This window comes from Erythrolamprus reginae, chromosome 8, assembly GCF_031021105.1.
Source record: "Erythrolamprus reginae isolate rEryReg1 chromosome 8, rEryReg1.hap1, whole genome shotgun sequence".
NCBI classification, from domain to species: Eukaryota; Metazoa; Chordata; class Lepidosauria; order Squamata; family Dipsadidae; genus Erythrolamprus; species Erythrolamprus reginae.
Genome location: NC_091957.1, coordinates 8126932 through 8152299, shown reverse-complemented (window position 1 = coordinate 8152299; position 25368 = coordinate 8126932). Strand labels below are relative to the sequence as shown.

Below are 25368 nucleotides of genomic sequence, written 5' to 3'. Positions count from 1 at the left end.
TTATTGTCCTTCCTTCTCTGGTGCCATAGTATGATCCTTAATTACTTTTAAAATAGGAAATAATTAAATAGTATGTTTTTACTCATAAATGCTTTAATCGTTTTAATCATTATCTGGAACTGAACTTTTATAGCAATGAAAGAAAATTGAGCTACTCGCCTAATCTGTTATCATCCGGAACCTTGTGGGTTCAGGACAAAACCTTAAAATGTGACTGTGCTCCTGAACAAATGATGCTGTCTATCATTTGTCCTTTTTGTGGCTATTCAAACAATGTGTCTTCATCAACTGAAAAAAGAATCCAAGCACCTATTTGAAAACTGATCTTGTTCGGTAAGCCACTCCCCCCCATCACATGACCTTTAAGCCACCCCGGTCACATGATTGACAAGCCATTCCCACCTAGTCACATGGCCAGCAAGCCACTCAGCCACATAGTGGCAGTAAAGACTTTGGCAGCCCATCACTGCATGTGCAGCTGTATACTCCCAACATGCACATGCGTGCCCCACATGTGACCCATGCTTAGAGCTTAGAGAGCTTTGGTGGTGCAGTGGTTAGAGTGCAGTTCTGCAAGCTACTTCTGCTGATCACCGGCTGCCAGAAGTTTGGCAGATCGAATCTCAGTAGGCTCAAGCTTGACTCAGCCTTCCGTCCTTCCAAGGTCAGTAAAATGAGGACCCATATTGTTGTGGGCAAGAGGCTTACTCTCTGTAAACTGCTTAGAGAAGGCTGCAAAGCAATGTGAAGCGATATATAAGTGTAAATGCTAAAACATTGGGGTTGGATTTGTGTGGAGAAAACTCTAGGTCCTCCACAGTTGGCTTTTCCCTAGGTGTGCCAATATGACTTGCCTCCCAAGGACAATTCCACCTGTCCGTCCATTACCCTGGGGGGAGAATCAATGACCCCCTCAGAGAGGGTCCGCAACTTGGGCGTCCTCCTCGATCCACAGCTCACATTAGAGAAACATCTTTCAGCTGTGGCAAGGGGGGGCGTTCGCCCAGGTTCGCCTGGTGCACCAGTTGCGACCCTACTTGGACCGGGAGTCACTACTCACAGTCACTCATGCCCTCATCACCTCGAGGCTTGACTACTGTAACGCTCTCTACATGGGGCTACCTTTGAAAAGTGTTCGGAAACTTCAGATCGTGCAGAATGCAGCTGAGAGAGCAATCATGGGCTTCCCTAAATATGCCCATGTCACAACCAACACTCCGCAGTCTGCATTGGTTGCCGATCAGTTTCCGGTCACAATTCAAAGTGTTGGTTATGACCTATAAAGCCTTTCATGGCACCGGACCAGAATATCTCAGGGACCGCCTTCTGCTGCATGAATCCCAGCGGCCAGTTAGGTCCCACAGAGTGGGCCTTCCCTGGGTCCTGTCAACTAAACAATGCCGCTTGGCGGGACCCAGGGGAAGAACCTTCTCTGTGGCAGCCCCGACCCTCTGGAACCAACTCCCCCCAGAGATTAGAATTGCCCCCACCCTCCTTGCCTTTTGTAAACTACTTAAAACCCACCTCTGCCATCAAGCATGGGGGAACTGAGACACTCTTTCCCCCTAGGCCTTTACAATTTTATGCATGGTATGTCTGAATGTATGTTTGGATTTTACTTTAATGAGTTTTTAATTGTTTTTACTATTGGATTATTGTGTATACTGTTCTATTATTGCTGTTAGCCGCCCCGAGTCTCCGGAGAGGGGCGGCATACAAATCCAATCAATCAATCAATCAATCAATCAATCAATCAATCAATCAATGACATGCCTAATAACTATATCTTTTGAGGAAGAATGCCAGAGACTGAACAAACAAAAGTTATAGGGTCTCCTGCTTGAGCAGGGGGTTGGACTAGAAGACCTCCAAGATCCCTCCCAACTCTGGATGATTCCATTATTCTTGTTTTACCTGGGCAAGCTTCTCTCACTTGCTGTTGCCACGAGCGTCTGCTCCCCACCCTCCGTTTACCTACGTTTTCTGTCTTGTGTCGATTGTTAGCATTGGAGTTTGGTCCATAACTATGAATTTTTGATGAGTGTTCCTAAATTATTTATGGTCAGTCTTAGATGGAGGCTGCAGGCTAGTGTGGAACAGGAATAGCCTGGGGGTGTTCTTGGCTTGCCAAAACAATAAGCATTGTTGGAGGATTCGGAGGAATTCCTTTCCTCCCTCCACCTTTCCAGTTTCTGTCACTTCTCCTTGTTTATCACAAGTTATTTTTTGTCTCTACATAGATCTCTTCAAGCAGATCTCTTCCAGAGCATAGCAATAGCATTTAGACTTATATACTGCTTCATAGTGCTTTTGCAGCCCTCGCTAAGCGGTTTACAGAATCGGCCTCTTGCCCCCAACAATCTGGGTCCTCACTTTATCTACCTTGGAAGGATGGAAGGTGTTCTGTTGGGCTCTCCCAAAAATTCACAGGTACAAATTTCAGACACACACACACGTTTGAAAATTCAAAACAATGTTCTTTATAATAAAAATTCACTTAAACTAAGCCCTCTTTTGGTATAGCAAAGAGCACTCATCTCCAAACAAACTGGTAATTTGTACAAGTCCCTTATCAGTTCTGTGATACTTATCTTGCAGCTGTGAGGCAATTCACAGTCCTTCTTCTTTCACAAAGTGAAACACACTTTGCTCTGGTTTAGTGTCAAAGCGAGGGGAAATCAGCACACAAAAAGTCAAAGTCAGTAAAGCAGTCACGAAACACAACGATCAGATAATCCTCCACAATGGCCAAACCCACAGGCTGCTCTTTATAGCAGCCTCACTAATGACCACAGCCCCACCCAACCACAGGTGGCCTCATTTTCTTTGATAATAATCTCTCAGTTGTTGTTGCCTATGCATCGCTCTCCGCATGCGTGGCTGTATCATTAACTCTTGTTCTGAATCCAAGGAGGAGCTAGATAATTTATTTATTTTATTTATTTATTATTTAGATTTGTATGCCGCCCCTCTCCGCGAACTCGGGGCGGCTCACAACAAAAAAATATAAACAATCGTACAAATCCAAATAAATTCAATAAATTTAAGTATTTAAAATAGTTTTTAAAAGAACCCCACTATATTAACAAGCACACACACAAACATACCATACATAAATTGTACGTGGCCGGGGGAGGTGTTTCAGTTCCCCCATGCCTGACGACAAAGGTGGGTTTTAAGAGCTTTACGGAAGGCAGGGAGAGTAGGGGCAGTTCTAATCTCCGGGGGGAGTTGGTTCCAGAGGGCCGGGGCCGCCACAGAGAAGGCTCTTCCCCTGGGGCCCGCCAACCGACATTGTTTAGTTGATTGATCTCCTTCTGAGCTGTCTGCCACACTCTCCTCCTCCCTGTCACTCATGTCTTCTTGGTCAGAGGAGCCTTCATCAGCAGATTCCACCGGGGGCAAAACAGGCCTGCAGCATGTGGATGTCTCCCCCACATCCACAGTCCTTGGGGCAGGAGCTGGGCCAGAGCTAACCACAACAGAAGGCGGAGTCAACCTTGAGCCGGTGGCAAGATTTGAACTGCTGAACTGTTGGTATGTCTCGGTGCAGCTAGGCTACAAAACCTTCGACATATACTGAGCAGAGATTAAGGAAGAGTCTGGATGTGTGATACAACCAGTAATGACACAGACTTAGTATACTGAATAAGTATTATTTACATATAGACGTAAAGCAGAAATAATTAACAAACCGCACAAAGCAAGCAGTAAGCAAAATACACTCCCCCCCATCAAGGTAAAGGCAAAAGGTGAATGAGCAATCCAGCATCATTGTCAGGAGAGAGTACTGGTGCCCTCTTATGGCTAACCAGCCAAAGTCCTTAAAGTGATATTACAACTGTAAATGTAATAAACTACAATAGGCAGTTTAGCAGACATGGCAATCCCAAATAACAGTATGTACCATGTACTAACATGACCTATAGCTTGCAGTTAGCTGAAGGAGCAGGGCTGCACTCTAACCACTGAGTCACCAAGGCTCTTTTGGAACACATGTTCTGATCGGTTATCTTCTCAAGCATGGTTAGCCACACCGTTCATGGTCTAACGGACTAAATTTATGGAATAACAGAATAACAGAATAATAAGGGATCTTGGAGGTCTTCTAGTCCAACCCTCTGCTCAAGCAAGAGACCCTATACCTGATGGTGAACCCTTTTTTCCTCGGGTGCCAAAAGATTGTGTGCATGTGCTATCATGTAAGCATGTGTGCCCACATCCATAATTCAATTACTGCGGAAGGTAAAAATAGCTTCCTCCGTCCCCTGGAGTCCCTCTGGAGGCTGGAAATGACCAGTTTCCCAACTTCTGGTGAGTCCAGTAAGCCCGGGAGGGTGTAAAAAACCCCTCACCCATCCCCCGGAGGCTCTCTGGAAGCCACAAATGCCCTCCCAGAGTCTCTGTGCAAGCCAAAAATCAGCTGGCTGGCACACATATGCATGTTGGAGCTTAGCTAGGGCAATGGCTCGCATGCCAGCAGATATGACTCCGCGTGCTACCTATGGCACCCGTGCCATAGGTTTGTCATCACTGCCCTATACCAGTGATGGCGAACCTTTTTTTCCTGCAGCGTGAAGCTCTGTAGCTGAGACCAGAGCAACACTATAGCAACAGCTAATCTCAACCCTGGGGTAGTTCATTGTCATTCTTACAGCCTCGTCTTCTGCACTTGGGTGTGTGTTGTGACTGGCCTTCTAACAGACTAAGCTGTTTGAGAAAACAACCTGGGTTTTCCTCCCTCCTTCTTTCGCTTCATTTCTATTATTCCCATTTTTTTGAACCATGGACTGTTGATCTCTGTTTTTGGACTGCAGAGTCCAATCCTCTAGTCAGGGGTTGTTGAGAAAAATCAAGCTGCGAGCCCTCGTATGCAACATTTAGCTGTTGTTAGAAGAAAGGAGATTGAGAGGGAGGAAGGTCAGAAGGAAGGAAGATGAGAAGGAGGGAGGGAGGGAAGGCGGGGAGAGAGGGAGGGAGGAAGGAAGGAAGAAGATGAGATTGAGGGGAAGGAAGGATAGAGAAAAGAGAAAGGAGTGAGGAAGGGAAAGAAGGGAATGAAAGAGAGGAAGAAAGGAGAAAATGAAGGGAAGGGAAGAAAAAGGAAGGGAAAGAAGGAATGAAGGAAAGGAAAGAGGAAGGAAGGATGGAAGGAGGGAAGGAAGGATGGATGGAAGGAAGGAGGGAGGGAGGGAAGGAAGGAGGGAGGGAGGGAAGGAAGGAAGGATGGAAGGAGGGAGGGAGGGAAGGAAGGAGGGAAGGAGGGAGGGAGGGAAGGAAGGAAGGAAGGAAAGAGGGAGGAAGCTTTAGGTTTCATTGAAAGACAACAACAGGATGAAATAGCTGGCAAACTGTTCACCAGCCATATTTGAGATTCAAGCGATCCTTTCCAATATCTTTCTCCTGCTATGTGGAAAAGAAAGCTGGGAAAATAGTTGATGGAAGATCTCCCTTGGCTCATCCCAGCCTTTCAGGGCCATTTTTGTTTTTTAAGTGGAGTGGAAAAAACGGGAAGCTCCTATCGAGCATGGAGAAGCATGAGGGACCTATCCGTTTGCAGATGGTGCTGAACTGGGCATCCTTCAAGACTGGCAGTGCTGGCTGAGAGGGCTGGAAATAACAAGTTCAGCAAAACCTAGAATTCCATAGCTCCCTCAGCCCTATTTTGACATTGATTAATATGGGCCAACGGTAATTAATATCCAGGCTTATAAAAGTACATGCAGTTTCAATTCCCTTCACTCCCTTTCGTGGTGCAATATTCTACAGCGCTAACCTTTATATCAAATTGATAGTTTTTGATGGTTTATGATAACTAAATGAGTTGGGTTTTGTACCCTTCCTTCCTCCCTCCCTCTCTCCTTCCTTCCTGTCTCCCTCCCTCCCTCTTCCTTTCTTTGCTGTCTTACTCCTTCTCTCCTTCTCTCCTTCCTTCTTTCCTTCCTCCCTCCCTCCTTCCTTCCTCCCTCCTTTTCTGTCTCCCTCCTTCCTTTCTTTCCTGTCTTCCTCCTTCCCTCTTCTCTCCTCCCTCTCTCCCTCCCTAGCTCATTCTTTCTCTCCTTTCCTGTCTTCTTCCCTCCCCTTTCCTCCCTTCCTCTCTCCCTTCCTCCCTCCCTCTCTAGATCACTCCTTCCCTCCTTTCCTGTCTTCTTCCCTTCCCCTTCCTTCCTTCCTCCCTCCCTCCCTTCCTTCCTCTTTCTCTTTTTCCTTCCTCTGTTTCTCTTTCCTCCCTCTCTCCCACCCTCCCTTTCTTCCATCTTCCTCTCTCCCTTTCAATGTTATTAAATTACAAGCCAATTAACCAACCAGTCCCCTCCATTTTCTTTTTCACTCTCTCCCTTCTATTTGAATGGGCGTGCCCTTATCCCTTTTACATCTTGATTCTCTAAGATTTCTGGCACTTCGTTTTCCACAATCGCCCCAGCCAGCTAAGGCAGATGAGGCCTCAAAGAACCAGAGGCGACCAAATTCTTTGCTTGGAGCACAAAAGCTGGAGGTGATCAGGAAGCAAGATAATAGGCCTTTTTTTCCCACTGAAAAGCATCTGAAACTCCCCCCCCCCCCACCTACACACTTTGGGGATTTATCCTGCTCCTGGCTGAAATTAAAATATAAAAATTTATCTGTCTTGGATATGATCCCTGGAGGGGCTGAGAGGCAAAAAGGAAAGCAGTATGCTTCCTCTCGTATTTGCGTATATCAGGGTAATTCGACAGAAAACAAAAACATAACACTCTTCCCTGGTACAAGCTGAAAGGGAGGAGAGCCTGTGGTCTAGAGGTTAAAAGCTGCTGCTTTGCAAGGCAGACCCCACAGGTTCAAATCCCAGTAGGGGTATGGCTAACTGAAGAGAGCAAAAGAGCTCAAAATAGATCTATACTAGTCTCCCTTCCCTCACATTATCAGCAATAATGTTATACAAATTGTGCTGTATTATATACTGCTAAAAATAAAATAAAGGGAAGACTTAAACAACACAATATAACTCCAAGTCAATCAAACCTCTGTGGAATCAAACTGTCCACTTAGGAAGCAACACTGATTGACAATCAATTTCATCTGCTGTTGTGCACATTCAACTTTGTACAGAACAAATATTTCATTCATTCACATCTAAGATGTGTTATTTCAGTGTTTCCCTTATTTTTTTTTTGAGCACTGTATTTTGATGGGAAGGGAAGGAGAGGAAGAAAAAGGTGGCAGAACAGCCAAAATGTGTTTAAATGGAAAGGGGTGTGTGTATGTGTGTGTGTATGTGTGTACCATTTGTTGGGGGTCAAGGGAAAGGGAGGGTTTTGTCTTCTTTTTCTGTGAGCTGCCCCGAGTCTTCGGAAAAGGGCGGCATACAAATCTAATTAATAATGATGATGATGATGATGATGATGATGATGATGATGATAGGAGGAGGTGGAGGAGGAGGAGGAGAGAGGAGGAGGAGGAGAGGAGGAGGAAGGAAGAGGAAGAGGAAGAAGAAAAGAAGAAGAAGAAGAAGAAGAAGAAGAAGAAGAAGAAGAAGAAGAAGAAGAAGAAGAAGAAGAAGATCCCCATGGACAATTGGTGGGACAATGTGGGACACAGAATGCTGGACTTGATGGATTCAGCAGGGCTCTTATTATTATCTTCTTATGTTCTTAGGTGTGTGTGTGAGGGGAAGGGCTACCAGCCCTCATTTACAGGTGTGGTTGGGGCTTGGGTTCCTCATTACAAGCCCTGCAATTAATACGGATCTGATTTCCTTTTTCGGTTTCCCCCAAAAAGGAAAGGCGTTGATTTTGCATACCTTCCCCAATTGGTTCCGAATAGAATTAACATTCTGCGGCATCGCCCAACGCACTGCGAGTTTGCACACATGAGTGGAGACAATTAGCTTAGAAGTGATTGAGAACCGTGACTTGGAAAAGAATGAGTGTGGAAGAAAGGAAGGGGGGGAAAAAAGAGAGGGTTTGGAGATGGATCAGGAGTGGAGAGAGAGAGACACACACACACACACACACACACACACACACGTATCAGGAGTCACAAAGTTGCTTTTTTCCCCAAGAGGCAACTGGGCTTCCTCTGTTTTTCCTTGAAGACATTTTGCTTCTGATCCAAGAAGCTTCTTCAGTTCAGTCCTGTTGCCTCTCGAAAGCGCACCTTTGGGACAACCATGAGCTGGATAACTGAGAACCTCCATAGACATTTAGCTAAGCCAGAGCTGAAGAAGGTTCTTGGATCAGAAGCAAAACTTCTTCAAAGAAAAAAAACACCCAGATATATAAATATCCTTTATAATGTCCAGCCAGTCGGTACCAGGGGGTCCCTTCTCCCTTCTTCTTCTTCTTCTTCTTCTTCTTCTTCTTCTTCTTCTTCTTCTTCTTCTTCTTCTTCTTCTTCTTCTTCTTCTTCTTCTTCTTCTTCTTCTTCTTCTTCTTCTTCTTCTTCTTCTTCCTCCTCTTTCTCTTCTTCTTCTCCTCCTCCTTCTCTTTTTAATCTCCCTTTCCTTCTTTTTTTCTCCTACTACTACTCCTACTACTACTCCTTCCCTTCTTTCCCTTCACCATCCTCCTTTTCTTCTCCTCCTCCCCCTCTTCTTCCTTCCTTCCTTCCTTCTTTCCTTCCTTCCTTCTTCCTGCCTCCCTCCCTCCTCCTCATTCTTCTTTCCTTTTCCTTTTCATCCTCCTTCACACTTCACCTCCGTCCCTCCCTCCTCCTTCTTTCTTGGATTTTCTCCTCCTCCTCTTTCTTTCTTCTGCTTTCATCCCCCTCCTCCCCCCTCATCCTGGTGCCTATTTAAATACAACATTTAAACTGATGCTAAAACCGTTGTCCTTGATGCAGAAGGATTCCCTGAATTGATCAAGAGAGAAGTTTCTGTGTTTATCCTCCTTCCTTTGCATGCAGAATTTCAACCCACTCTGCACAAGGCATTAGCTGGTTCCGGTGACCTTGGGCTGGGCACCAGCATTTGGTGTTTATCAAAAAATAAAATAAAATAAATTTTAAAAATTCTCTTCATCCCTCCAGATTTATTAAACTTTTTGAGTGATTATATCAATATTTTTTTTCTCTCTCTCTCTCTCTTTCTCCCTTCCTGCTTTGTGCCAGATAAGGGTTGTCATTGGCACAATGCCTGGAACAGTGAAGGAATAAAAATTAAGAGGGAAGGAGGCGTCTTGTGAAGAGATGAGGAGAAAAAGTACATTTCCTCTGAGTTCCTTGGAGAGGAACGGCATTGCTTGTGAAGCATGGCCCTTCCCTCAATTTGCTTTTCATCTTCAAAAGGAGGTGGGTTGGTGGGTGGGTGGGTGGATGGATGGATGGATAGATGGATGGATGTGTATGGGGAGATTTGGATGAATGGGTGGGTGGGTGGGTTGGATGAGTTGATGGACGGACAGATGGATGGAGTAGATGGATGTGTGTGGGGGGAGATGGCTGGCTGGATGGGTGGGTTGGATGAGTGGATGGATGGATGGATGGATGGGTAGGTTGGTGGGTGGATGGATCAATGGATGGATAGATGTGGATAGATGAGTGGATGGATGAGTGGGTGAGTAGATGAATGAGTGGAAAGATGGGTGGGTGGGTGGGTGAGTGAGTGGATAGATGGATGCATGAGGGAATGGATGAATGGATAAATTGATGGATGGATGGATGGATGGATGGATGGATGGATGGATGGATGGATGGATGGATGAGTCGATGGGTGAGTCGATAGATGGATGTGTGCATGGGGAGATGACTGGATGGGTGGGTGGGTGGGTGGGTTGGTTGGATGGATGGATAGATGGATAAATGAATGGATGGTTGGCTGAGTGGATGGGAAGATAGACTGACAGACATATAGAAGTATATTATTCCTTTAAAAAGTAGGTATTTGGTCTAACAGATGCTTCTCTCCTTGGTTACAACCTAGAATAACAGACTTGGAAGGGACCTTGGAGGTCTTGTAGACTAACCCCCTGCTCAAACAGGAGACCCTATTTTAGACAAATGTCTGCCCAGCCTATAATCTAACCATCTTCTTTATTCATGTCAAAAGCACTTACAAAGTATAGACATACAACATTCAACACCCAGCAAATGAAAGAGGGGTACAGCAATCTATAATTTAACCATGAGTTTGAAGAAAAAGCTGTGAGGTGTTTGGTTTGGGTTTTTTTATGCACCCTATATGCCTGCTTTTTCAAATGCCAGGCAGATGCTCTTGTTTAAATCAGCCTATTTGAGAGAGGGTTTGAGAGAGAACCGGAAAGGAAAAAGAGAGAGGATTCCCCCGAGAACACATTATCCTGCCTTGTTTATAATCCAATCCAATTGGCTTATCTAAGAACAGACGGGAGAGCAAAATCACTTCCCCGGAGCTATCAGTATCTTGCAGGTTGCTACGATACACAATCAAGTTTGGTTATTTCTGATTATTGCTTTGCTGGCTTGTGTATATCTAACAACATTACACCATGCCTTTGGAAACCTTCCTTGTCTTTTTTTGACAGCGAACAAGGCATAAATATTGTCAGGGCAGAAGGTGGGGGCCAGTGGTGGTGGGTAGGGCATGGTCAAGGCGGGCATAGGGCTTGCTTGGATGGCCTTCCAGTGGGATGTTGGAGGAAGGGAAGAGAGAAAGGGAAGGGAAGGGAAGGGAAGGGAAGGATGGAAGGAGATATGGGAGGGATTGTAGGAGGGAAAGGGAGGGGAGGGAGGGAGGAAGGAATGAAAGAAGGAAGGAAGGAATGAAAGAAGGAAGGAACAAAGGAAAGAAGGAAGGAACGAAGGAATGAATGAAGGAACGAAGGAAGGAAAGAAGGAAGGAAGGAACGAAAGAAGGAACGAAGGAACGAAGGAATGAAGGAACGAAGGAACGAAGGAACGAAGGAACAAAGGAACGAAGGAACGAAGGAACGAAGGAACGAAGGAACGAAGGAATGAAGGAGTAGCCCAAACAACCTAGGAAAAAAGTCACCTAGCATATCGAAGATGCTATGACATAAAAGTACATGGGCTAAAACCTGTGCTATTATGGAACAAATAGGCTCCCACAATCTCCTGAAAGGATGCTGGTTTTTTATTCTGCAAGCTCAGGTCAAATTCCTGGTCCACTGAGAAAGTCCTTTGATTTCTCTGTCTCTGTCTCTGTCTCTCTTTCTCTGGCTAAACTACTTTCCAAACTGGTTGTAAGGAAGCTATGAGCTTGCAACTCAAAATCAGAAATTCCTTGCAAGAAATTGGACTAGGAAGAGAGGGGAAACATTTTCTTGTCAATAAACTGATGAAGGTGAGGTTATTGCAGCTATTGTGGTTATTGTGTATAAATCCAAATAAATAAATCTCCCTTCTCTGCTCCCTGAATTCTTATTAGCTGTGTGACTTTCTTCTCTGAGAATCAGGCTTGCCTTCCTGATAAACCCTGGACAAATCATAGATTCTTCTTTCTTTTTCAAAGGAACACCTCCTTTTGAGGGAAATTTTACTACATTATCTTGGCCACCAGTGGAAACCTTCAAAGTCCTGGCAAATTGCTACCATATCTAGTAAGCTGATGGTATCAGAGAAACTTTATAGCTGCAAGAGCCTGTGAAATTACATGCCCAGATTGTGATGGCATCAAAGGCCTAGCAGTTCAAGAATTTCTCAGCCTCTCTCTCTCTTTTCTAGCTCTCTCTCTCTTTTCTCTCTCTCTCCTTTCTCTCTCTCTCCTCTCACTATCTCTTTTTCTTTCTCTTTCCTCTCTTTTTTCTCTCTCCTCTCTCTTCTCTCTCTATCTCTTCTCTCTTTTTCTTTCTTTCTCTCTCTCTTCTCTTTTCTCTCTCTCTCCTCTCTCTCTTCTCTCTCTCTCCTCTCCTTCTCATCCCCCTCTCTCTCTTTCTCTCTCTTTCTTTCCCTTGTTTTCTCCATCCCTCAATCTTTCTAAAACACAGTGCCTCACCTTTCCTTGCTCAGTAATGTCAGTAATGGAGCTCTCACAGGAAACTTTTAAAGCTCCAATTCCTACCATTTCCCATCTCTGATTATTCTTTTTCTGCTTGGAAGTAGGGGAGGAAAGGAGAGAGGACTCAAAACTTAATCAAAATATCAAACCAATTTGATCCTAATTTCTTAGACATTTATCATAATATTATAACCATATGATATATAACATGTTGTAACATTCTATCAATATTTCAATTCAATTAGATTAGATTTGTATGCCGCCCCTCTCCGTAGACTCGGGGCAATGCTTTTCCACCTTTGCATTTCTATATAGATTTCAGTATTTCCAAACTTAGGTAATATTAAAAACCTTAACATTTTACTATCATTAACTCACATCAATCTTTTATGATTATTAATCTAAATTATCTATGTAATTCTATGCTTCTAATACAATGTTGTAAATTCATATATCATATCTTAAAGCAATACCTGAATATATCTGATTGCATCCTTACATCAATTCATATTTAATAATCAATCACAATCTTCAAATTTACATTCCTCTTGCCAAACCCCAATTATTTTGTTTCCTGTCTTTCTTATATTTTTGTAGTCCAATAGTCTTGCCTAATTTCTAATCATGTTCACCTACTTAAAAAGAAAAGAAAAAAAAAAGGAAAGGACTCAAAACTTTTAATCACAATTTCATTTGAAGCAACCTCCGGAACCTTGGCATCCCAGCAGGGCTCCTGGCTTCGGTTCACACATTATTTTGCAGAGCTGTGCCAGAGGTTCTTTGCAGCAAAATGGATTGACTGGGAGGAGAATTAACATTTTAAGGTCAGAGCCTACCCTCTCACCAAACCTGCTGGGTGTCGGCTTGCTAAATCAGAAGGCAACTCTTAAAAAAAAAAAACACCTAGCTTTGGGTCACGGTAGGGCAAGTGTGGAAAAGGGCATGGTCGTTATTATTATCATTTCCAATCCGTTCCAGATTTATCTTGCCTCTTACTTTGTGACTCTACCCTGGAGACATGTGGACAATTCCTTTGCTGATCCCCATCTCTCTGAAATGCACGATGTGGGGCAGGCAAACTCAACACAATATCTCATAACACGCATATCTCGCCATCACTCTGCAAGCTGCATTGGTTGCCAATTGGTCTCTGGATTTAAAGTGTTGGTTATAACTTTTGATTTGATTGGATTTGATTATTTTATGCCGCCCTTCTCCTTAGACTCAGGGCGGCTTATAACTAGTGCTGGGCGAATCAACTCCTTCTAGAGATTCACACCACCACCGCCCTCCTAGACCTTTCTAATCACGTTCACCTACTTAAAAAGAAAAAAAGAAAAGAAGGAAAGAAAAAGAGTGGGCCTTCTCCGAGTCCCGTCAACTAAACAATGTCAGTTGGTGGGCCCCAGGGGAAGAGCCTTCTCTGTGGGGGCCCCGACTCTCTGGAAACAGCTCCCCCCAGAGATTAGAACTGCCCCTACCCTCCTCGCCTTTTGCAAACTCCTTAAAACCCACCTTTGTCATCAGGCATGGGGGAACTGAGATATCTCCCCCAGGCCTATACAATTTATGTATGGTATGCTTGTGTGTATGTCTGTTTAATAATGGTTTTTTTTTAATATTGTATATTGTAAATTATTAGATTTGTTATAAACTGTTTTTATTGTGTTGTGAGCCACCCCGAGTCTAAGGAGATGGGCGGCATATAAATCTAATAAATAAATAAATAAATAAATAAATAAATAAATAAATAAATAAATAAATAAATAAATAAATAAATAAATAAATAAATAAATAAATAAATAAATAAATAAATAAATAAATAAATAAATAAATAAATAAATAAATAAATAAATAAATAAATAAATAAATAAATAAATAAATAAACAAACAAACAAACAAACAAACAAACAAACAAACAAACAAACAAACAAACAAACAAACAAATTAATTAATTAATTAATTAATTAATTAATTAATTAATTTGCAGGGTGATAAAAACCTACCTGTGCCAGCAGGCTTGGTGCCATTGAGCTTAATACCTTGCTCCAGCTGCAGATGTGATTGTGAGGTTGTTGTTGTATGAATTTTTCATTGCTCAAAAAAATAAAGGGAACACTTAAACAATAGAATATAACTCCAAGTAAATCAAACTTCTGTGAAATCAAATTGGACCACTTAGGAAGCAACACTGACTGACAATCAATTTCACATGCTGTTGTACAAATGGAATAATTGTGGAAATGTAATATTCAATGAGATCTAGGATGTGTTATTTGAGTGTTCCCTTTATTTTTTTGAGCAGTCTATTATTAGGATGTTGGGTGGAATCATCATAATGATCCAATTTCATTGTATACATAATATACAATGACAATAAAGATCATTATCTAACCATCTTTGTTGCTCTTCTCTACACTCTTTACAGAGTCTCTACATCTTTTTTTTTTAATGGTAACCAAAACTCATTTAAGTATAGACAACACAGGTGAACTGTGCTAGGTAGCAACTCTCATTTGAAGGGGGAATTCCCAGGGAGTCTTTTACAACAAGATCCTTTCCAGGTTTGTGGCTGTAGAATTGTTGGCTTCAGGAAGCCTAATTGCTTCCTCGTGCTGCCTTGGGAGGAAAAGCCAACCATGTCTAATGTATATTTGCTTCAAGGCTACAGCAACTCAACCATGTACCCATGCAACCTTAGGTTAAATTCAGCATCAGTTCCACATGTCACAATGGATACTTCAAAACCAAGCGTTTGGCAGTTCTCATTGCAAATGTGAAGTTGACAGCGGTGTGTTTGGAGGGCAAGATTGATATGGATTCACCACTCCGGGTTGAACTCTGAGGATAGCTTGAGAGCAGGGGTAGAGATGAATGGGGCAAGATTAAGGCCCACAAAAAGTTAGAAAAGCCTCCAATCCAGAGATTGGTTTATAAAATTAACTTGCAGAAATTACAATATGGTCGGGGGGGGGGGTTAAGGGGGACCAAGAAACAATCATTTGCAAAACTGGAAACCTTAGAGGAACTTTGATGGAAAAAAGAAAATAGTTGAATTTGATGATTCGAAAAACGTTTTGATTGGTATGTGTGATATAGCATGGATTAAATTAAGGGTTTTATATTGTTTTATAGTTTTGTTGTTATGAGCCGATCTGAATCCTTTGGGATTGTGTTGCACTGGAATAGAGTGGAAGTTGTATTACCAAGCAGCAGCCTTATCTTGGATAAAAGAATGGTTAACTTTAGAAAATAGAAGATTATTAAACCTCGAGGGACATGGTTTAATGTTAGGATGGCATGCTTTTATTTGGTATGATAAATACAAACAACATTCTTACTTTAAGAGACATACAATCAGAAAGGCTTTACTAAATGAATGGAATACAATAAGGAAAAATCACTTCTTAGTAATGCCAGAATGGATCTCTCCAATAGAAGCTACATGCCCCCCAAGTTTACTACAAGAAGGTAAAATTTGGAAGTATAGGGATGTATTAGATAATCAATTGAAACTAAAACCAAGACAAGAGTTACAACAGGCAGGGATTGCAACTGACTGGTGGCAGTATGCCCAGATTCAATCAAGATTCCAAAAAGATGTAAGAACATACATATTTCAGAAAGACAATAATATACTAGGGAAAAAATTAACCAAAAATCAAGGAAAATTGATAGGGAAGGTATATAAATATTTGATTAACTATAGGACGATAGGCTGGATTTTAAAAGATAATATGAGAAGCTGGTGTAAAAATATAAGAAAATAAATAGATATAGATACGTGGGAAAAGGTTTGGACATATAACTGGAAGATAACTAAATCAGTTTCTTTTAAAGAAAACCAAATAAAGATGTTTTATAGAGGGCATTTGCCACCAAATAGAATCTCAAAAATGTTTCCAAATACATCCCCTAATTGTTGGAAATGTAAAAAAGAAATTGGAACGGACTTTCATTTATGGTGGACGTGTCCGAAAGCAAAGACCTATTGGAACAAGGTAGAAAAATGGCTAAGAGAAATAACACTACAAGAAATCAAGAAGACCCCAGAATTCTTCTTATTAGGCATTACAAAGGATAAATATAAAAAAGAAATATATTATTTAATAATTCATATTCTGGTTGCTGCAAGAATTGTCTTTGCACAAAAATGGAAAGATATAGAAGTTCCAAAGGGTGATGTGGTTTTTTAGCAAGATTATGCAATGCACAGAATTAGACATGATGACGAGACGGTTGAATAATCAAATGGAAACAGAATTTTATAAAACTTGGCAAAAGATTTATTGTTGGTGGAATAAAAGAAACGTTTAATGATGTTGAAGTATAGAGTTTAATAGTTAAATGTTTTATTATATAAAGAAATAATATAGAGATGTTTTACTTTTCTGATCTGATCTAAATAATAATCAACTTTTCTTTTCTGTATTAACATGACTTCAATAGTGAGCGGAGCATTTGTAGCTCCTTTTTATGTTATGTGTTACATTTTGTTTATTTGTCTTGTTATGTCTTACCATTTTGAAAATAATAGAAATATTTTAAAAAAAGGAATAGAGTGGAACAGAAAATCGAAAGTGGAGCGGAACGGAATGGAACAGAACAGAATAGAATATAGAGTAGAGTAGAGTAGAATAGAATAGAATAGAATAGAATAGGCGATAGGCTAGGATACGGTACGATACAATACGATAGAACTTTATGAAGGCATCACTTCATGGCCCCTTCATCCTCCCCCTCCCATTGTCTCTCCATCTTGCAGCTGCAGAGGTGTCGCAGGAAACAGTGGAGACCCTGATGCAGAAATTTAAGGAGAGCTTTCGGACCAACACGCCCATTGAGATTGGCCAGTTGCAGCCCGCTGTCCGTAGCTCATCTGTTGGGAGACGGAAACGCAGGAACCGACACCGAGGTAGGTGTACATGTGGGAAGCAAAAAAAAAAAAAAAACAACCCAAGGAACGAACTGGAAAACTCTGTTGCTTTGTCATTCAGTTGAACAGAAATCCTTTAAAAAATGAATTGATGTTGAGAGCCTAGAACAAGTGCTGAGAAGAGCAGCAAAAGATGATTAGGGGACTGGAGGATAAAACTTACAATGAACGGTTGCAGGAATTTATTTATTTATTTATTTATTTATTTATTGATTGATTGATTGATTGATTGATTGATTGATTGGATTTGTATGCCGCCCCTCTCCGGAGACTTGGGGCGGCTAACAGCAAGAATAAGACAGCGAACAATAATAATTGGGCATGTCTATGGTGAAACGAAGGACTAGAGGTCACAGGACAGCACATGAGGGTAGAACAAGAAGCAATGGATAGAAACTAAGCAAGGAGAGAACAAATTAAGGAGGAATTTCCTGACAGTGAGAACAATCAACCAGTGGAACAGTGGGACAACATGCCTCCAGAAGTTGTGGGTGCTCCATCACTGGGGCTGCTCCATCACTGGGCACTATCTATGTGTCCAACATTATATAATGCAGTGGTGAAATCCAAATTTTTTAATACCGTTCTGTGGCCGTGGTTTGGCTTGATGGGCGTGGCAGGGGAAGTACACTGCAAAATCCCCATTCCCTCCCCACTCCAGGGGAAGTACACTGCAAAATCTCCCTTCCCTTCCCACTCCAGGGGAAGGATACTACAAAATCCCCATTCCCTCCCCACTCCAGGGGAAGGACACTGCAAAATCCCCATTCCCTCCCCACTCCAGGGGAAGTACACTGCAAAATCTCCCTTCCCTTCCCACTCCAGGGGAAGGATACTACAAAATCCCCATTCCCTCCCCACTCCAGGGGAAGGACACTGCAAAATCTCCATTCCCTCCCCACTCCAAGGGAAAGATACTACAAAATCCCCATTCCCTCCCCAGTCCAGGGGAAGGATACTGCAAAATCTCCATTTCCTCTCCACGTCAGGGGAAGGATACTGCAAAACCTCCATTCCCTCCCCACTCCAGGGGAAGGATATTACAAAATCCACATCCCCAGCCCCAATCTGGGGAAAACATACTGCAAAATGTCCATTTGCACCCCACTCCTGGGGAAAGGATGCTTCAAAAGCCTCATTCCCTCCCCACTCTGGTTCCACCACTGGTTCTCCAGAACCTGTCAGAACCTGCTGGATTTCACCCCTGATATAAGGTCTCCTGGTTAAAAGAAGTTTAGACTAGAAGACCTCCAAAGTCCCTTGCAACTCTGTTGTTCTGTTTTCCTCCCGCACATCGGTTCTCTTTGAAATGTTCTTCCTTTCACTGCTCACATTTAATTGGCCCTCAGGCCTGTGAGTGATTGGAACTCCATGGAACATTAAGGTTAAGTGATGATTTAGCAACTTACAATGTTTGCAGTTTGCATCCAATTGCAAAGCTAAACCCCTTTGCCTCATTAATCCTTCGGAATCCCATTGCCTCTCCCCCCCCCCCCCTTCTTCTTCTTCTTGGGGTTTTTTTTTTTAACTCTCTAAATGAAATTGTCCATTTGGGATGCATTTATTTCCTCCTAACAGCCATGCGATTGTGACACCAGCTGAGTGTGAATTCAGCAGTGCTTCCCTGTTAAGCGGCAGTCAAACTCTGATCCCTGATGCATCTGCATGCAATTATTTTCACAGTAAATTTAATTAATGCCGAGCTTCCGTGAAAGATGGCTCTCCCTAATTAACATCAAATAATAATAATAATAATAATAATAGTAATAATAGTAATAATTAATATTAATAAATATTATGGAAAATGCAAATGATGGCCAGCAACAACTAGAGAATGAGCAGTTGTGGTTTCAGGTTGTTTTTGCATATTATGATAATAATCAGAAGCATTTAAGGTCTAGAGAGGCCAACGCGGAGCTAATGAACAGGCAGCTGCATTTTTACATTTTTTAAAATAGTAGTAGTAGTAGTAATAGTAGTAGTAGTGATTATGATGATGATGATTATATTATTATTATTATTATTATTATTATTATTAATAGAATAGAATAGAACAGAACAGAACAGAACAGAATAGAATAGAATAGAATAGAATTTTATTGGCCAAGTGTGATTGGACACACAAGGAATTTGTCTTGGTGCAGATGCTCTCAGCGTACATAAAAGAAAAAGATACATTTGTCAAGAATCATGTGGTACAGCACTTAATGATTGTCATAGGGTCAAATAAGCAATGAAGAAACCATCAATATTAATAAAAATCTTAGGGTACAAGCAACATGTTACAGTCATACAGTCTAAGTGGGAGGAAAATCTATTCTATTCTGTTCTATTCTATATAGCAACAATGAGAAGACTAATAGCAATAGTAATGCAGCCTTAGTGAATGGTTTGACAGTGTTGAGGGAATTATTTGTTTAGCAGAGTGAGGGCATTCAGGGAGAAAACTGTTCTTGTGTCTAGTTGTCTTGGTGTGCAGTGCTCTGCAGCGACGTTTAGAGGGTAGGAGTTGAAACAGTTTGTGTCCAGGATGCGAGGGGTCAATGAACATTTTCCCCGCCCTCTTTTTGACTCATGCAGTGTGCAGGTCTTCCACCGAAGGCAGGTTGGTAGCAATTGTTTTTTCTGCAGTTCTGATTTTCCCACTTGGGGAAAGAAAGAAAGAAAGAAAAAACATTAACAGGCGAATGGAAGCATGCCAGAATACAGGATGCAATGGTGAGGTGGATTCAGGCAAGAGTTGCTTATAGGCTTTTTGCAATTTTGTTTTGAACAAGTGTCAGTCCCTGCAGGGCAGCCTGGAGGAAAATAACAGAAGGAAAGTCCAATGAAGAGCAGCTGGCAGAGTCTGGCCTTAGGAGTAAAACACTGCAGGCACGTTAATCAAAACAACAACAAGCCCAAAAGTGGAATCAGGTGAAGTGTGTTATAAAGCCTTCGGTGGTTGAGCCTAACCCTCAGCTTTCGTGGAAGGGGAAGGGTTTCATCCCTTGCTATACACCAGGGGTGCCAAACTCTGTTTGATTGAGGGTTGTGTTTGACCTTGGAAGGATGGGGTGGGCGAGGCCGGGGGTAGGTGTACCCATGGTGGGCGTGGCCAGTTTGACAGCACTCATTTACCTGTGGTGGCCAAGTGCTAAGGCAGGACTTCCCTCACTCTCATTATAACTTCCTTCCTTCCTTCCTTCCTTCCTTCTTTCTTTCCTTCCTTCTTTCCATCCTTTCTTCTCTTATTTTTCCTTTCTTCTTTCTTTCTTTCTTCCTTCTTTCCATCCTTCCTTCTCTTATTTTTCCTTCCTTCCTTCCTTTATTTTTCCTTCCTTCATTCTTTCCTTCCATCCTCATTTTCATCCACCCATCTACCCACCCTTCCTTCCTTCCTTCCTTCCTTCCTTCCTTCTTTCCTTCCTTCCTTCCTTCCTTCCTTCTCTTTCCTCCCCTCTTCATTCTCCTTTCTTCTTCCTTCCCCTCTTTCCTTTTTTCCCTTCCTTTCTCCCTTCCCATCTTTTCCCCTTTGCCTTTCCTCTTTTTCCCTTTCTCCTTTCCCTGTCCCTTCCTGCATGCTCAAATGCAAAAGGGGAAAAAATTTCTCCTTTCAGTTTGCTTTGATAGCCCTCTGCCAGCAACAACAGAGCCGCGGAGGGGGTCTGCATGCGTCCCTCCCCATGCCCCGTTTTCAGCTACAATGGCCTCTGCATGTAGGTTTAGGTTTATTGGATTTATATGCCGCCCCTCTCCGCAAACTCGGGGCGGCTCACAACAATAATAAAAAACAGTACAGTACACAATACCAAATCCAATGCCCACCCATCCAGTTCCAATTTAACCCTGCTGTTCTGTTCGGGTCGTATGCGACCCGAAGCCAAGTTTGAGTCCCTGTAAAAAATTTTTCCCTGCATATCTGAAACTTGAAATTTCATGACTTTTCATCATTTCAGGGGTTCTCTCTATGAGAATTTTTTTTGGGGGGTGGGGGGCTTAGTTTTTGCTGGGCAAAAAAAGTTACAAATCTTCTGTTCGGGTCACATACGACCCGGACCGAAAACTCTTCATTTGAAGTGCTTATGTTTGGTCAATTTGAAAACTTTTTTCACTTGGAAAGTAGTCTGAACATTTCTGCACACAATGATATGAAAATTGAAATGAAAAAAGTAAATCTTATTGGTTTATTTTGCGGATATAATGCACGCCCCCCCGTTTTTGTGATTTTTTTTTCAATTTATGGATAGTTTTGCTTGCAAAATGCATTCTATTTTACTAAAGTTGGTGTGGGATTGGTAGCTTGAACATTTCTGAATATAAGAAAAATATAAAGGAACTGAAAAAAATGATTCTTATTGGTTTTTTAATATCAGAAATAAGGCCTCCCCCCCCCTCGGCTGCTTGCAACCATTTTCACTTTTTATTTTTTTATCCTCCAAATCCGAAATATTCTTTAAAATCTTAGGCATTCATTTACTCAATTTAACAATGCTGATCATCAAAAAATATTTTTGGGGTGGTGGCTAATTGTTTTCTGGGCAAAAAAAAATCATAACTTCGAGTCTGTTTCTGTTCGTATATGACCGGACCAAAAATAATTTTTTTAGGTACTTGAATTTGATCTTTTTGAAAACTTTTTCAACTGGAAAACTAGTTTGAACATTTATGAACATAATGATATGAAAATTGAACTGGAAAAATTGAGACTTATATTTTTATTTTGATCAAAAAGCCCCTCCCCCCCCATCCTTTTTTAATTTCGTGTCAATTTCTATTTTTTTAAGGCTACAAATCCCTAAGGAATTTCCCCCCAAAAGGTTTGATATACTAAATTGAACATTTCTGAATATAAGAAAAATATAAATGAACTGAAAAAAATGGTTCTTATTGGTTTATTTTTGCCACAAAAAGGCCACCCCCCACCCCCGGCCTTGCTATGTGCCATTATTGTCACTGTTTATACATATTTGTCTAGAAATATTTGGAATATCCTTTTGAAAATCTACCACATTGTAGCCAGAGGACTAATTTTATGAAACAAATCCATTTTACTAAAAAAAAGTATGTAAGTTTGAAATTAACAGCATAATTTTTATATAAATTGAAATAATTGAACACGGGGGGAGGCATACATTTATGTGCAAAATAAACCAATATGCATCAATTTTTCCAGTTCAATTTTCATATCATTATGTTCAGAAATGTTCAAGCTACCAATCCCACACAAACTTTAGTAAAATAGAATGTATTTTGCTAGCAAAACTATCCATAAAGTGAAGACTATTTAAAAAAAACGGGGGGGCATGCATTTCATCAACAAAATAAACCAATATGCATCAATTTTTCAAGTTCAATTTTCATATCATTATGTTCAGAAATGTTCAAGCTACCAATCCCATACCAACTTTAGTAAAATAGAATGCATTTTGCAAGCAAAACTATCCATAAATTGAAAAAAATTTCACAAAAATGGGGGGGGCGTGCATTATATCCGCAAAATAAACCAATAAGATTTACTTTTTTCATTTCAATTTTCATATCATTGTGTGCAGAAATGTTCAGACTACTTTCCAAGTGAAAAAAGCTTTCAAAAAGACCAAACATAAGCACTGCAAATGAAGAGTTTTCGGTCCGGGTCAGGGTGACCCGGGAACAGAAGATTTGTTACTTTTCTTAAACAGAACAGCAGGGTTAAATTAATAATCTCATAAAAAACAGTATATATAAAAAACAGGCACACAGTCAATCAATCAACAAAACAACATGGGCAAGGGGGAGGTGTTTTAGTTCCCCCATGCCTGACGGCAAAGGTGGGTCTTAAGGAGTTTACGAAAGGCAGGGAGGGTGGGGGCAATCCTAATCTCAGGGGGGAGCTGGTTCCAGAGGGTCGGGCCCCCCACAGAGAAGGCTCTTCCCCTGGGTCCCGCCAGACGACATTGTTTAGTCAACGGGACCCGGAGAATGCCAACTCTGTGGGACCTAACCGGTCGCTGGGATTCGTGCGGCAGGAGGTGGTCCTGAAGATATTCTGGTCCGGTGCCATGAAGGGCTTTATAGGTCATAACCAACACTTTGAATTGTGACCAGAAACTGATCGGCAGCCAATGCAGACCGCGGAGTGTTGGAGTGATATGGGCATACTTGGAGAAGCCCATAATTGCTCTCGCAGCTGCATTCTGCATGATCTGAAGTTTCCGAACACTTTTCAAAGGTAGCCCCATGTAGAGAGCGTTACAGTAGTCGAGCCTCGAGGTGATGAGGGCATGAGTGACTGTGAGCAATGACTCCCGGTCCAAATAGGGCCGCAACTGGCGCACCAGGCGAACCTGGGCAAACACCCCCCTCGCCACAGCTGAAAGGTGTTTTTCTAATGTGAGCTGTGGATCGAGCAGGACGCCCAAGTTGCGGACCCTCTCTGAGGGGGTCAATAATTCCCCCCCCCAGGGTAATGGATGGACAGATAGAATTGTCCTTGGGAGGCAAAACCCACAGCCACTCCGTCTTGTCTGGGTTGAGTTTGAGTTTGTTGACACCCATCCAGGCCCCAACAGCCTCCAGGCACCGGCACATCACTTCCACTGCTTCGTTGACTGGACATGGGGTGGACATGTACAACTGGGTATCATCGGCATATTGATGATACCTCACCCCATGCCCTTGGATGATCTCACCCAGCGGTTTCATGTAGATATTAAATAGCAGGGGGGAGAGGACCGACCCCTGAGGCACCCCACAAGGGAGAAACCTCGGGGTCGACCTCTGTAGCCCTTTGCCATTGAAAATGGGGCCCTATCAAGCTGTTTTCACTGACCAAGGCACCGCAGGTAGATCCGTTTCTGTTTCTATGCTGGCCCTGTGGGCCAGTTCTAAGCATCCCACAGGCTACGTGTGGCCCCTGGGCCTTGAGTTTGACATATCTTTATAGTCTGGGGGACAGAAGGGAAAGGGGGGACATGATCAAAACATTTAAATATGTTAAAGGGTTAAATAAGGTTCAGGAGGGAAGTGCTTTTAATAGGGATGTGAAAACAAGCACAAGGGGGTTAGTTGGGGGAAAGATCAGAAGCAACGTGGGAAAATATGATTTGACTGAAAGAGTAGTAGATGCTTGGAACAAACTTCCAGCAGACTTGGTTGGTAAATCCACAGTAACTGAATTTAAACACGCCTGGGATAAACATGTATCCATCCTAAGATAAAATAGAGGAAATAGTAACAGGGAAGTCTAGATGGACCAGGAAGTCTTTTTCTGCCATCAATCTTCTGTGTTTCTATGTTTATATTCCTGCACTAGAGTTACAAGGAGCTGTTTGCACAGGCCCGTCTCCCTCCGCTGGCTTGCGCGGCTGCGCAGTGCCACCGCTGCCCCCATTCCCCAACCTTCCCCTCACCACCTTTTAAAACCCACACAGGTTCTACCTAATCAGAAAATGCAGGATCCCTGTCGACGGCTCTCTAAAGATGTGCAGCTTGGATAATTTAACCTGTCAGCATCATCCATCACCAGGATGCACGGGCGGCAGCCGAATGAAAGCGTGCAAGGGAACAGACTCTCGGGAGGCATCTGTGTTCCAGGCTGGGCTTGTCCAGAAGAGAAACGGCTCCTTCCTCCAGGGCATCGGTGGTGTCGCCTGCCTACGTTGGCCCTCTGACCCATCGCTCACTAACCAGCCCGCCACCCCGGCCTTAGCCGATCAATTATCTTAATCAAGTCGAAATTAATGCACCTTCCTGCCCGTGGCTATTTACGACTTGAGTGCTCCTTGGCTGAATGAAAGCTTGGGGGGCACACACAAACACATACACACACAGGCACACAGGCAAACACAAACACAGGCACGCAGAAAGCGAAATACGACTCACGCATCATCACAAAATCTCCAGATCCGTAAAATCTACAAACCTGAAACTATCTCTCTCTCTCTCTCTCTCTCTCTCTCTCTCTCTCTATCTCTCTATCTCTCTATCTCTCTATCTCTCTATCTCTCTATCTCTCTATCTCTCTATCTCTCTATCTCTCTATCTCTCTATCTCTCTATCTCTCTATCTCTCTATCTCTCTATCTCTCTATCTCTCTATCTCTCTATCTCTCTATCTCTCTATCTCTCTATCTCTCTATCTCTCTATCTCTCTATCTCTCTATCTCTCTATCTCTCTATCTCTCTATCTCTCTATCTCTCTATCTCTCTATCTCTCTATCTCTCTCCCTCCATCCCTCCATCCATCCATCCATCATCTATCTAATTCTCTCTTTCTCTCTCTAATTCTATTGATCCATCGATCCATCGATCCATCCATCTATTTTTCTCTGTGTCTCTCTGTCTCTCTCTCTCTAATTCTACCTGTCTATCTGCCAATCTGCCTGCCTGCCTACCTACCTACTTACCGACCTACCTACCTATCTATCATCTGTCTATCTGTCTCTCTAAATCTATTTATCTATCTATCTATCTATCTATCTATCTATCTATCTATCTATCTATCTATCTATCTATCTACCTACCTACCTACCTACCTATGTATCTAGTCATATAGACCA

The 25368-nt window shown here is 42.3% G+C and overlaps 1 protein-coding gene across 1 annotated transcript in view; it reads left to right on the top strand.

Moving 5' to 3' along the window:
- ASTN2 (astrotactin 2) overlaps positions 1–25368 on the top strand; it is a 397091-nt gene that overhangs the window by 138673 nt on the left and 233050 nt on the right. The window contains 1 exon segment of the mRNA XM_070759605.1: positions 16677–16826. Within this exon segment, the coding sequence (XP_070615706.1) occupies positions 16677–16826 (150 nt within the window).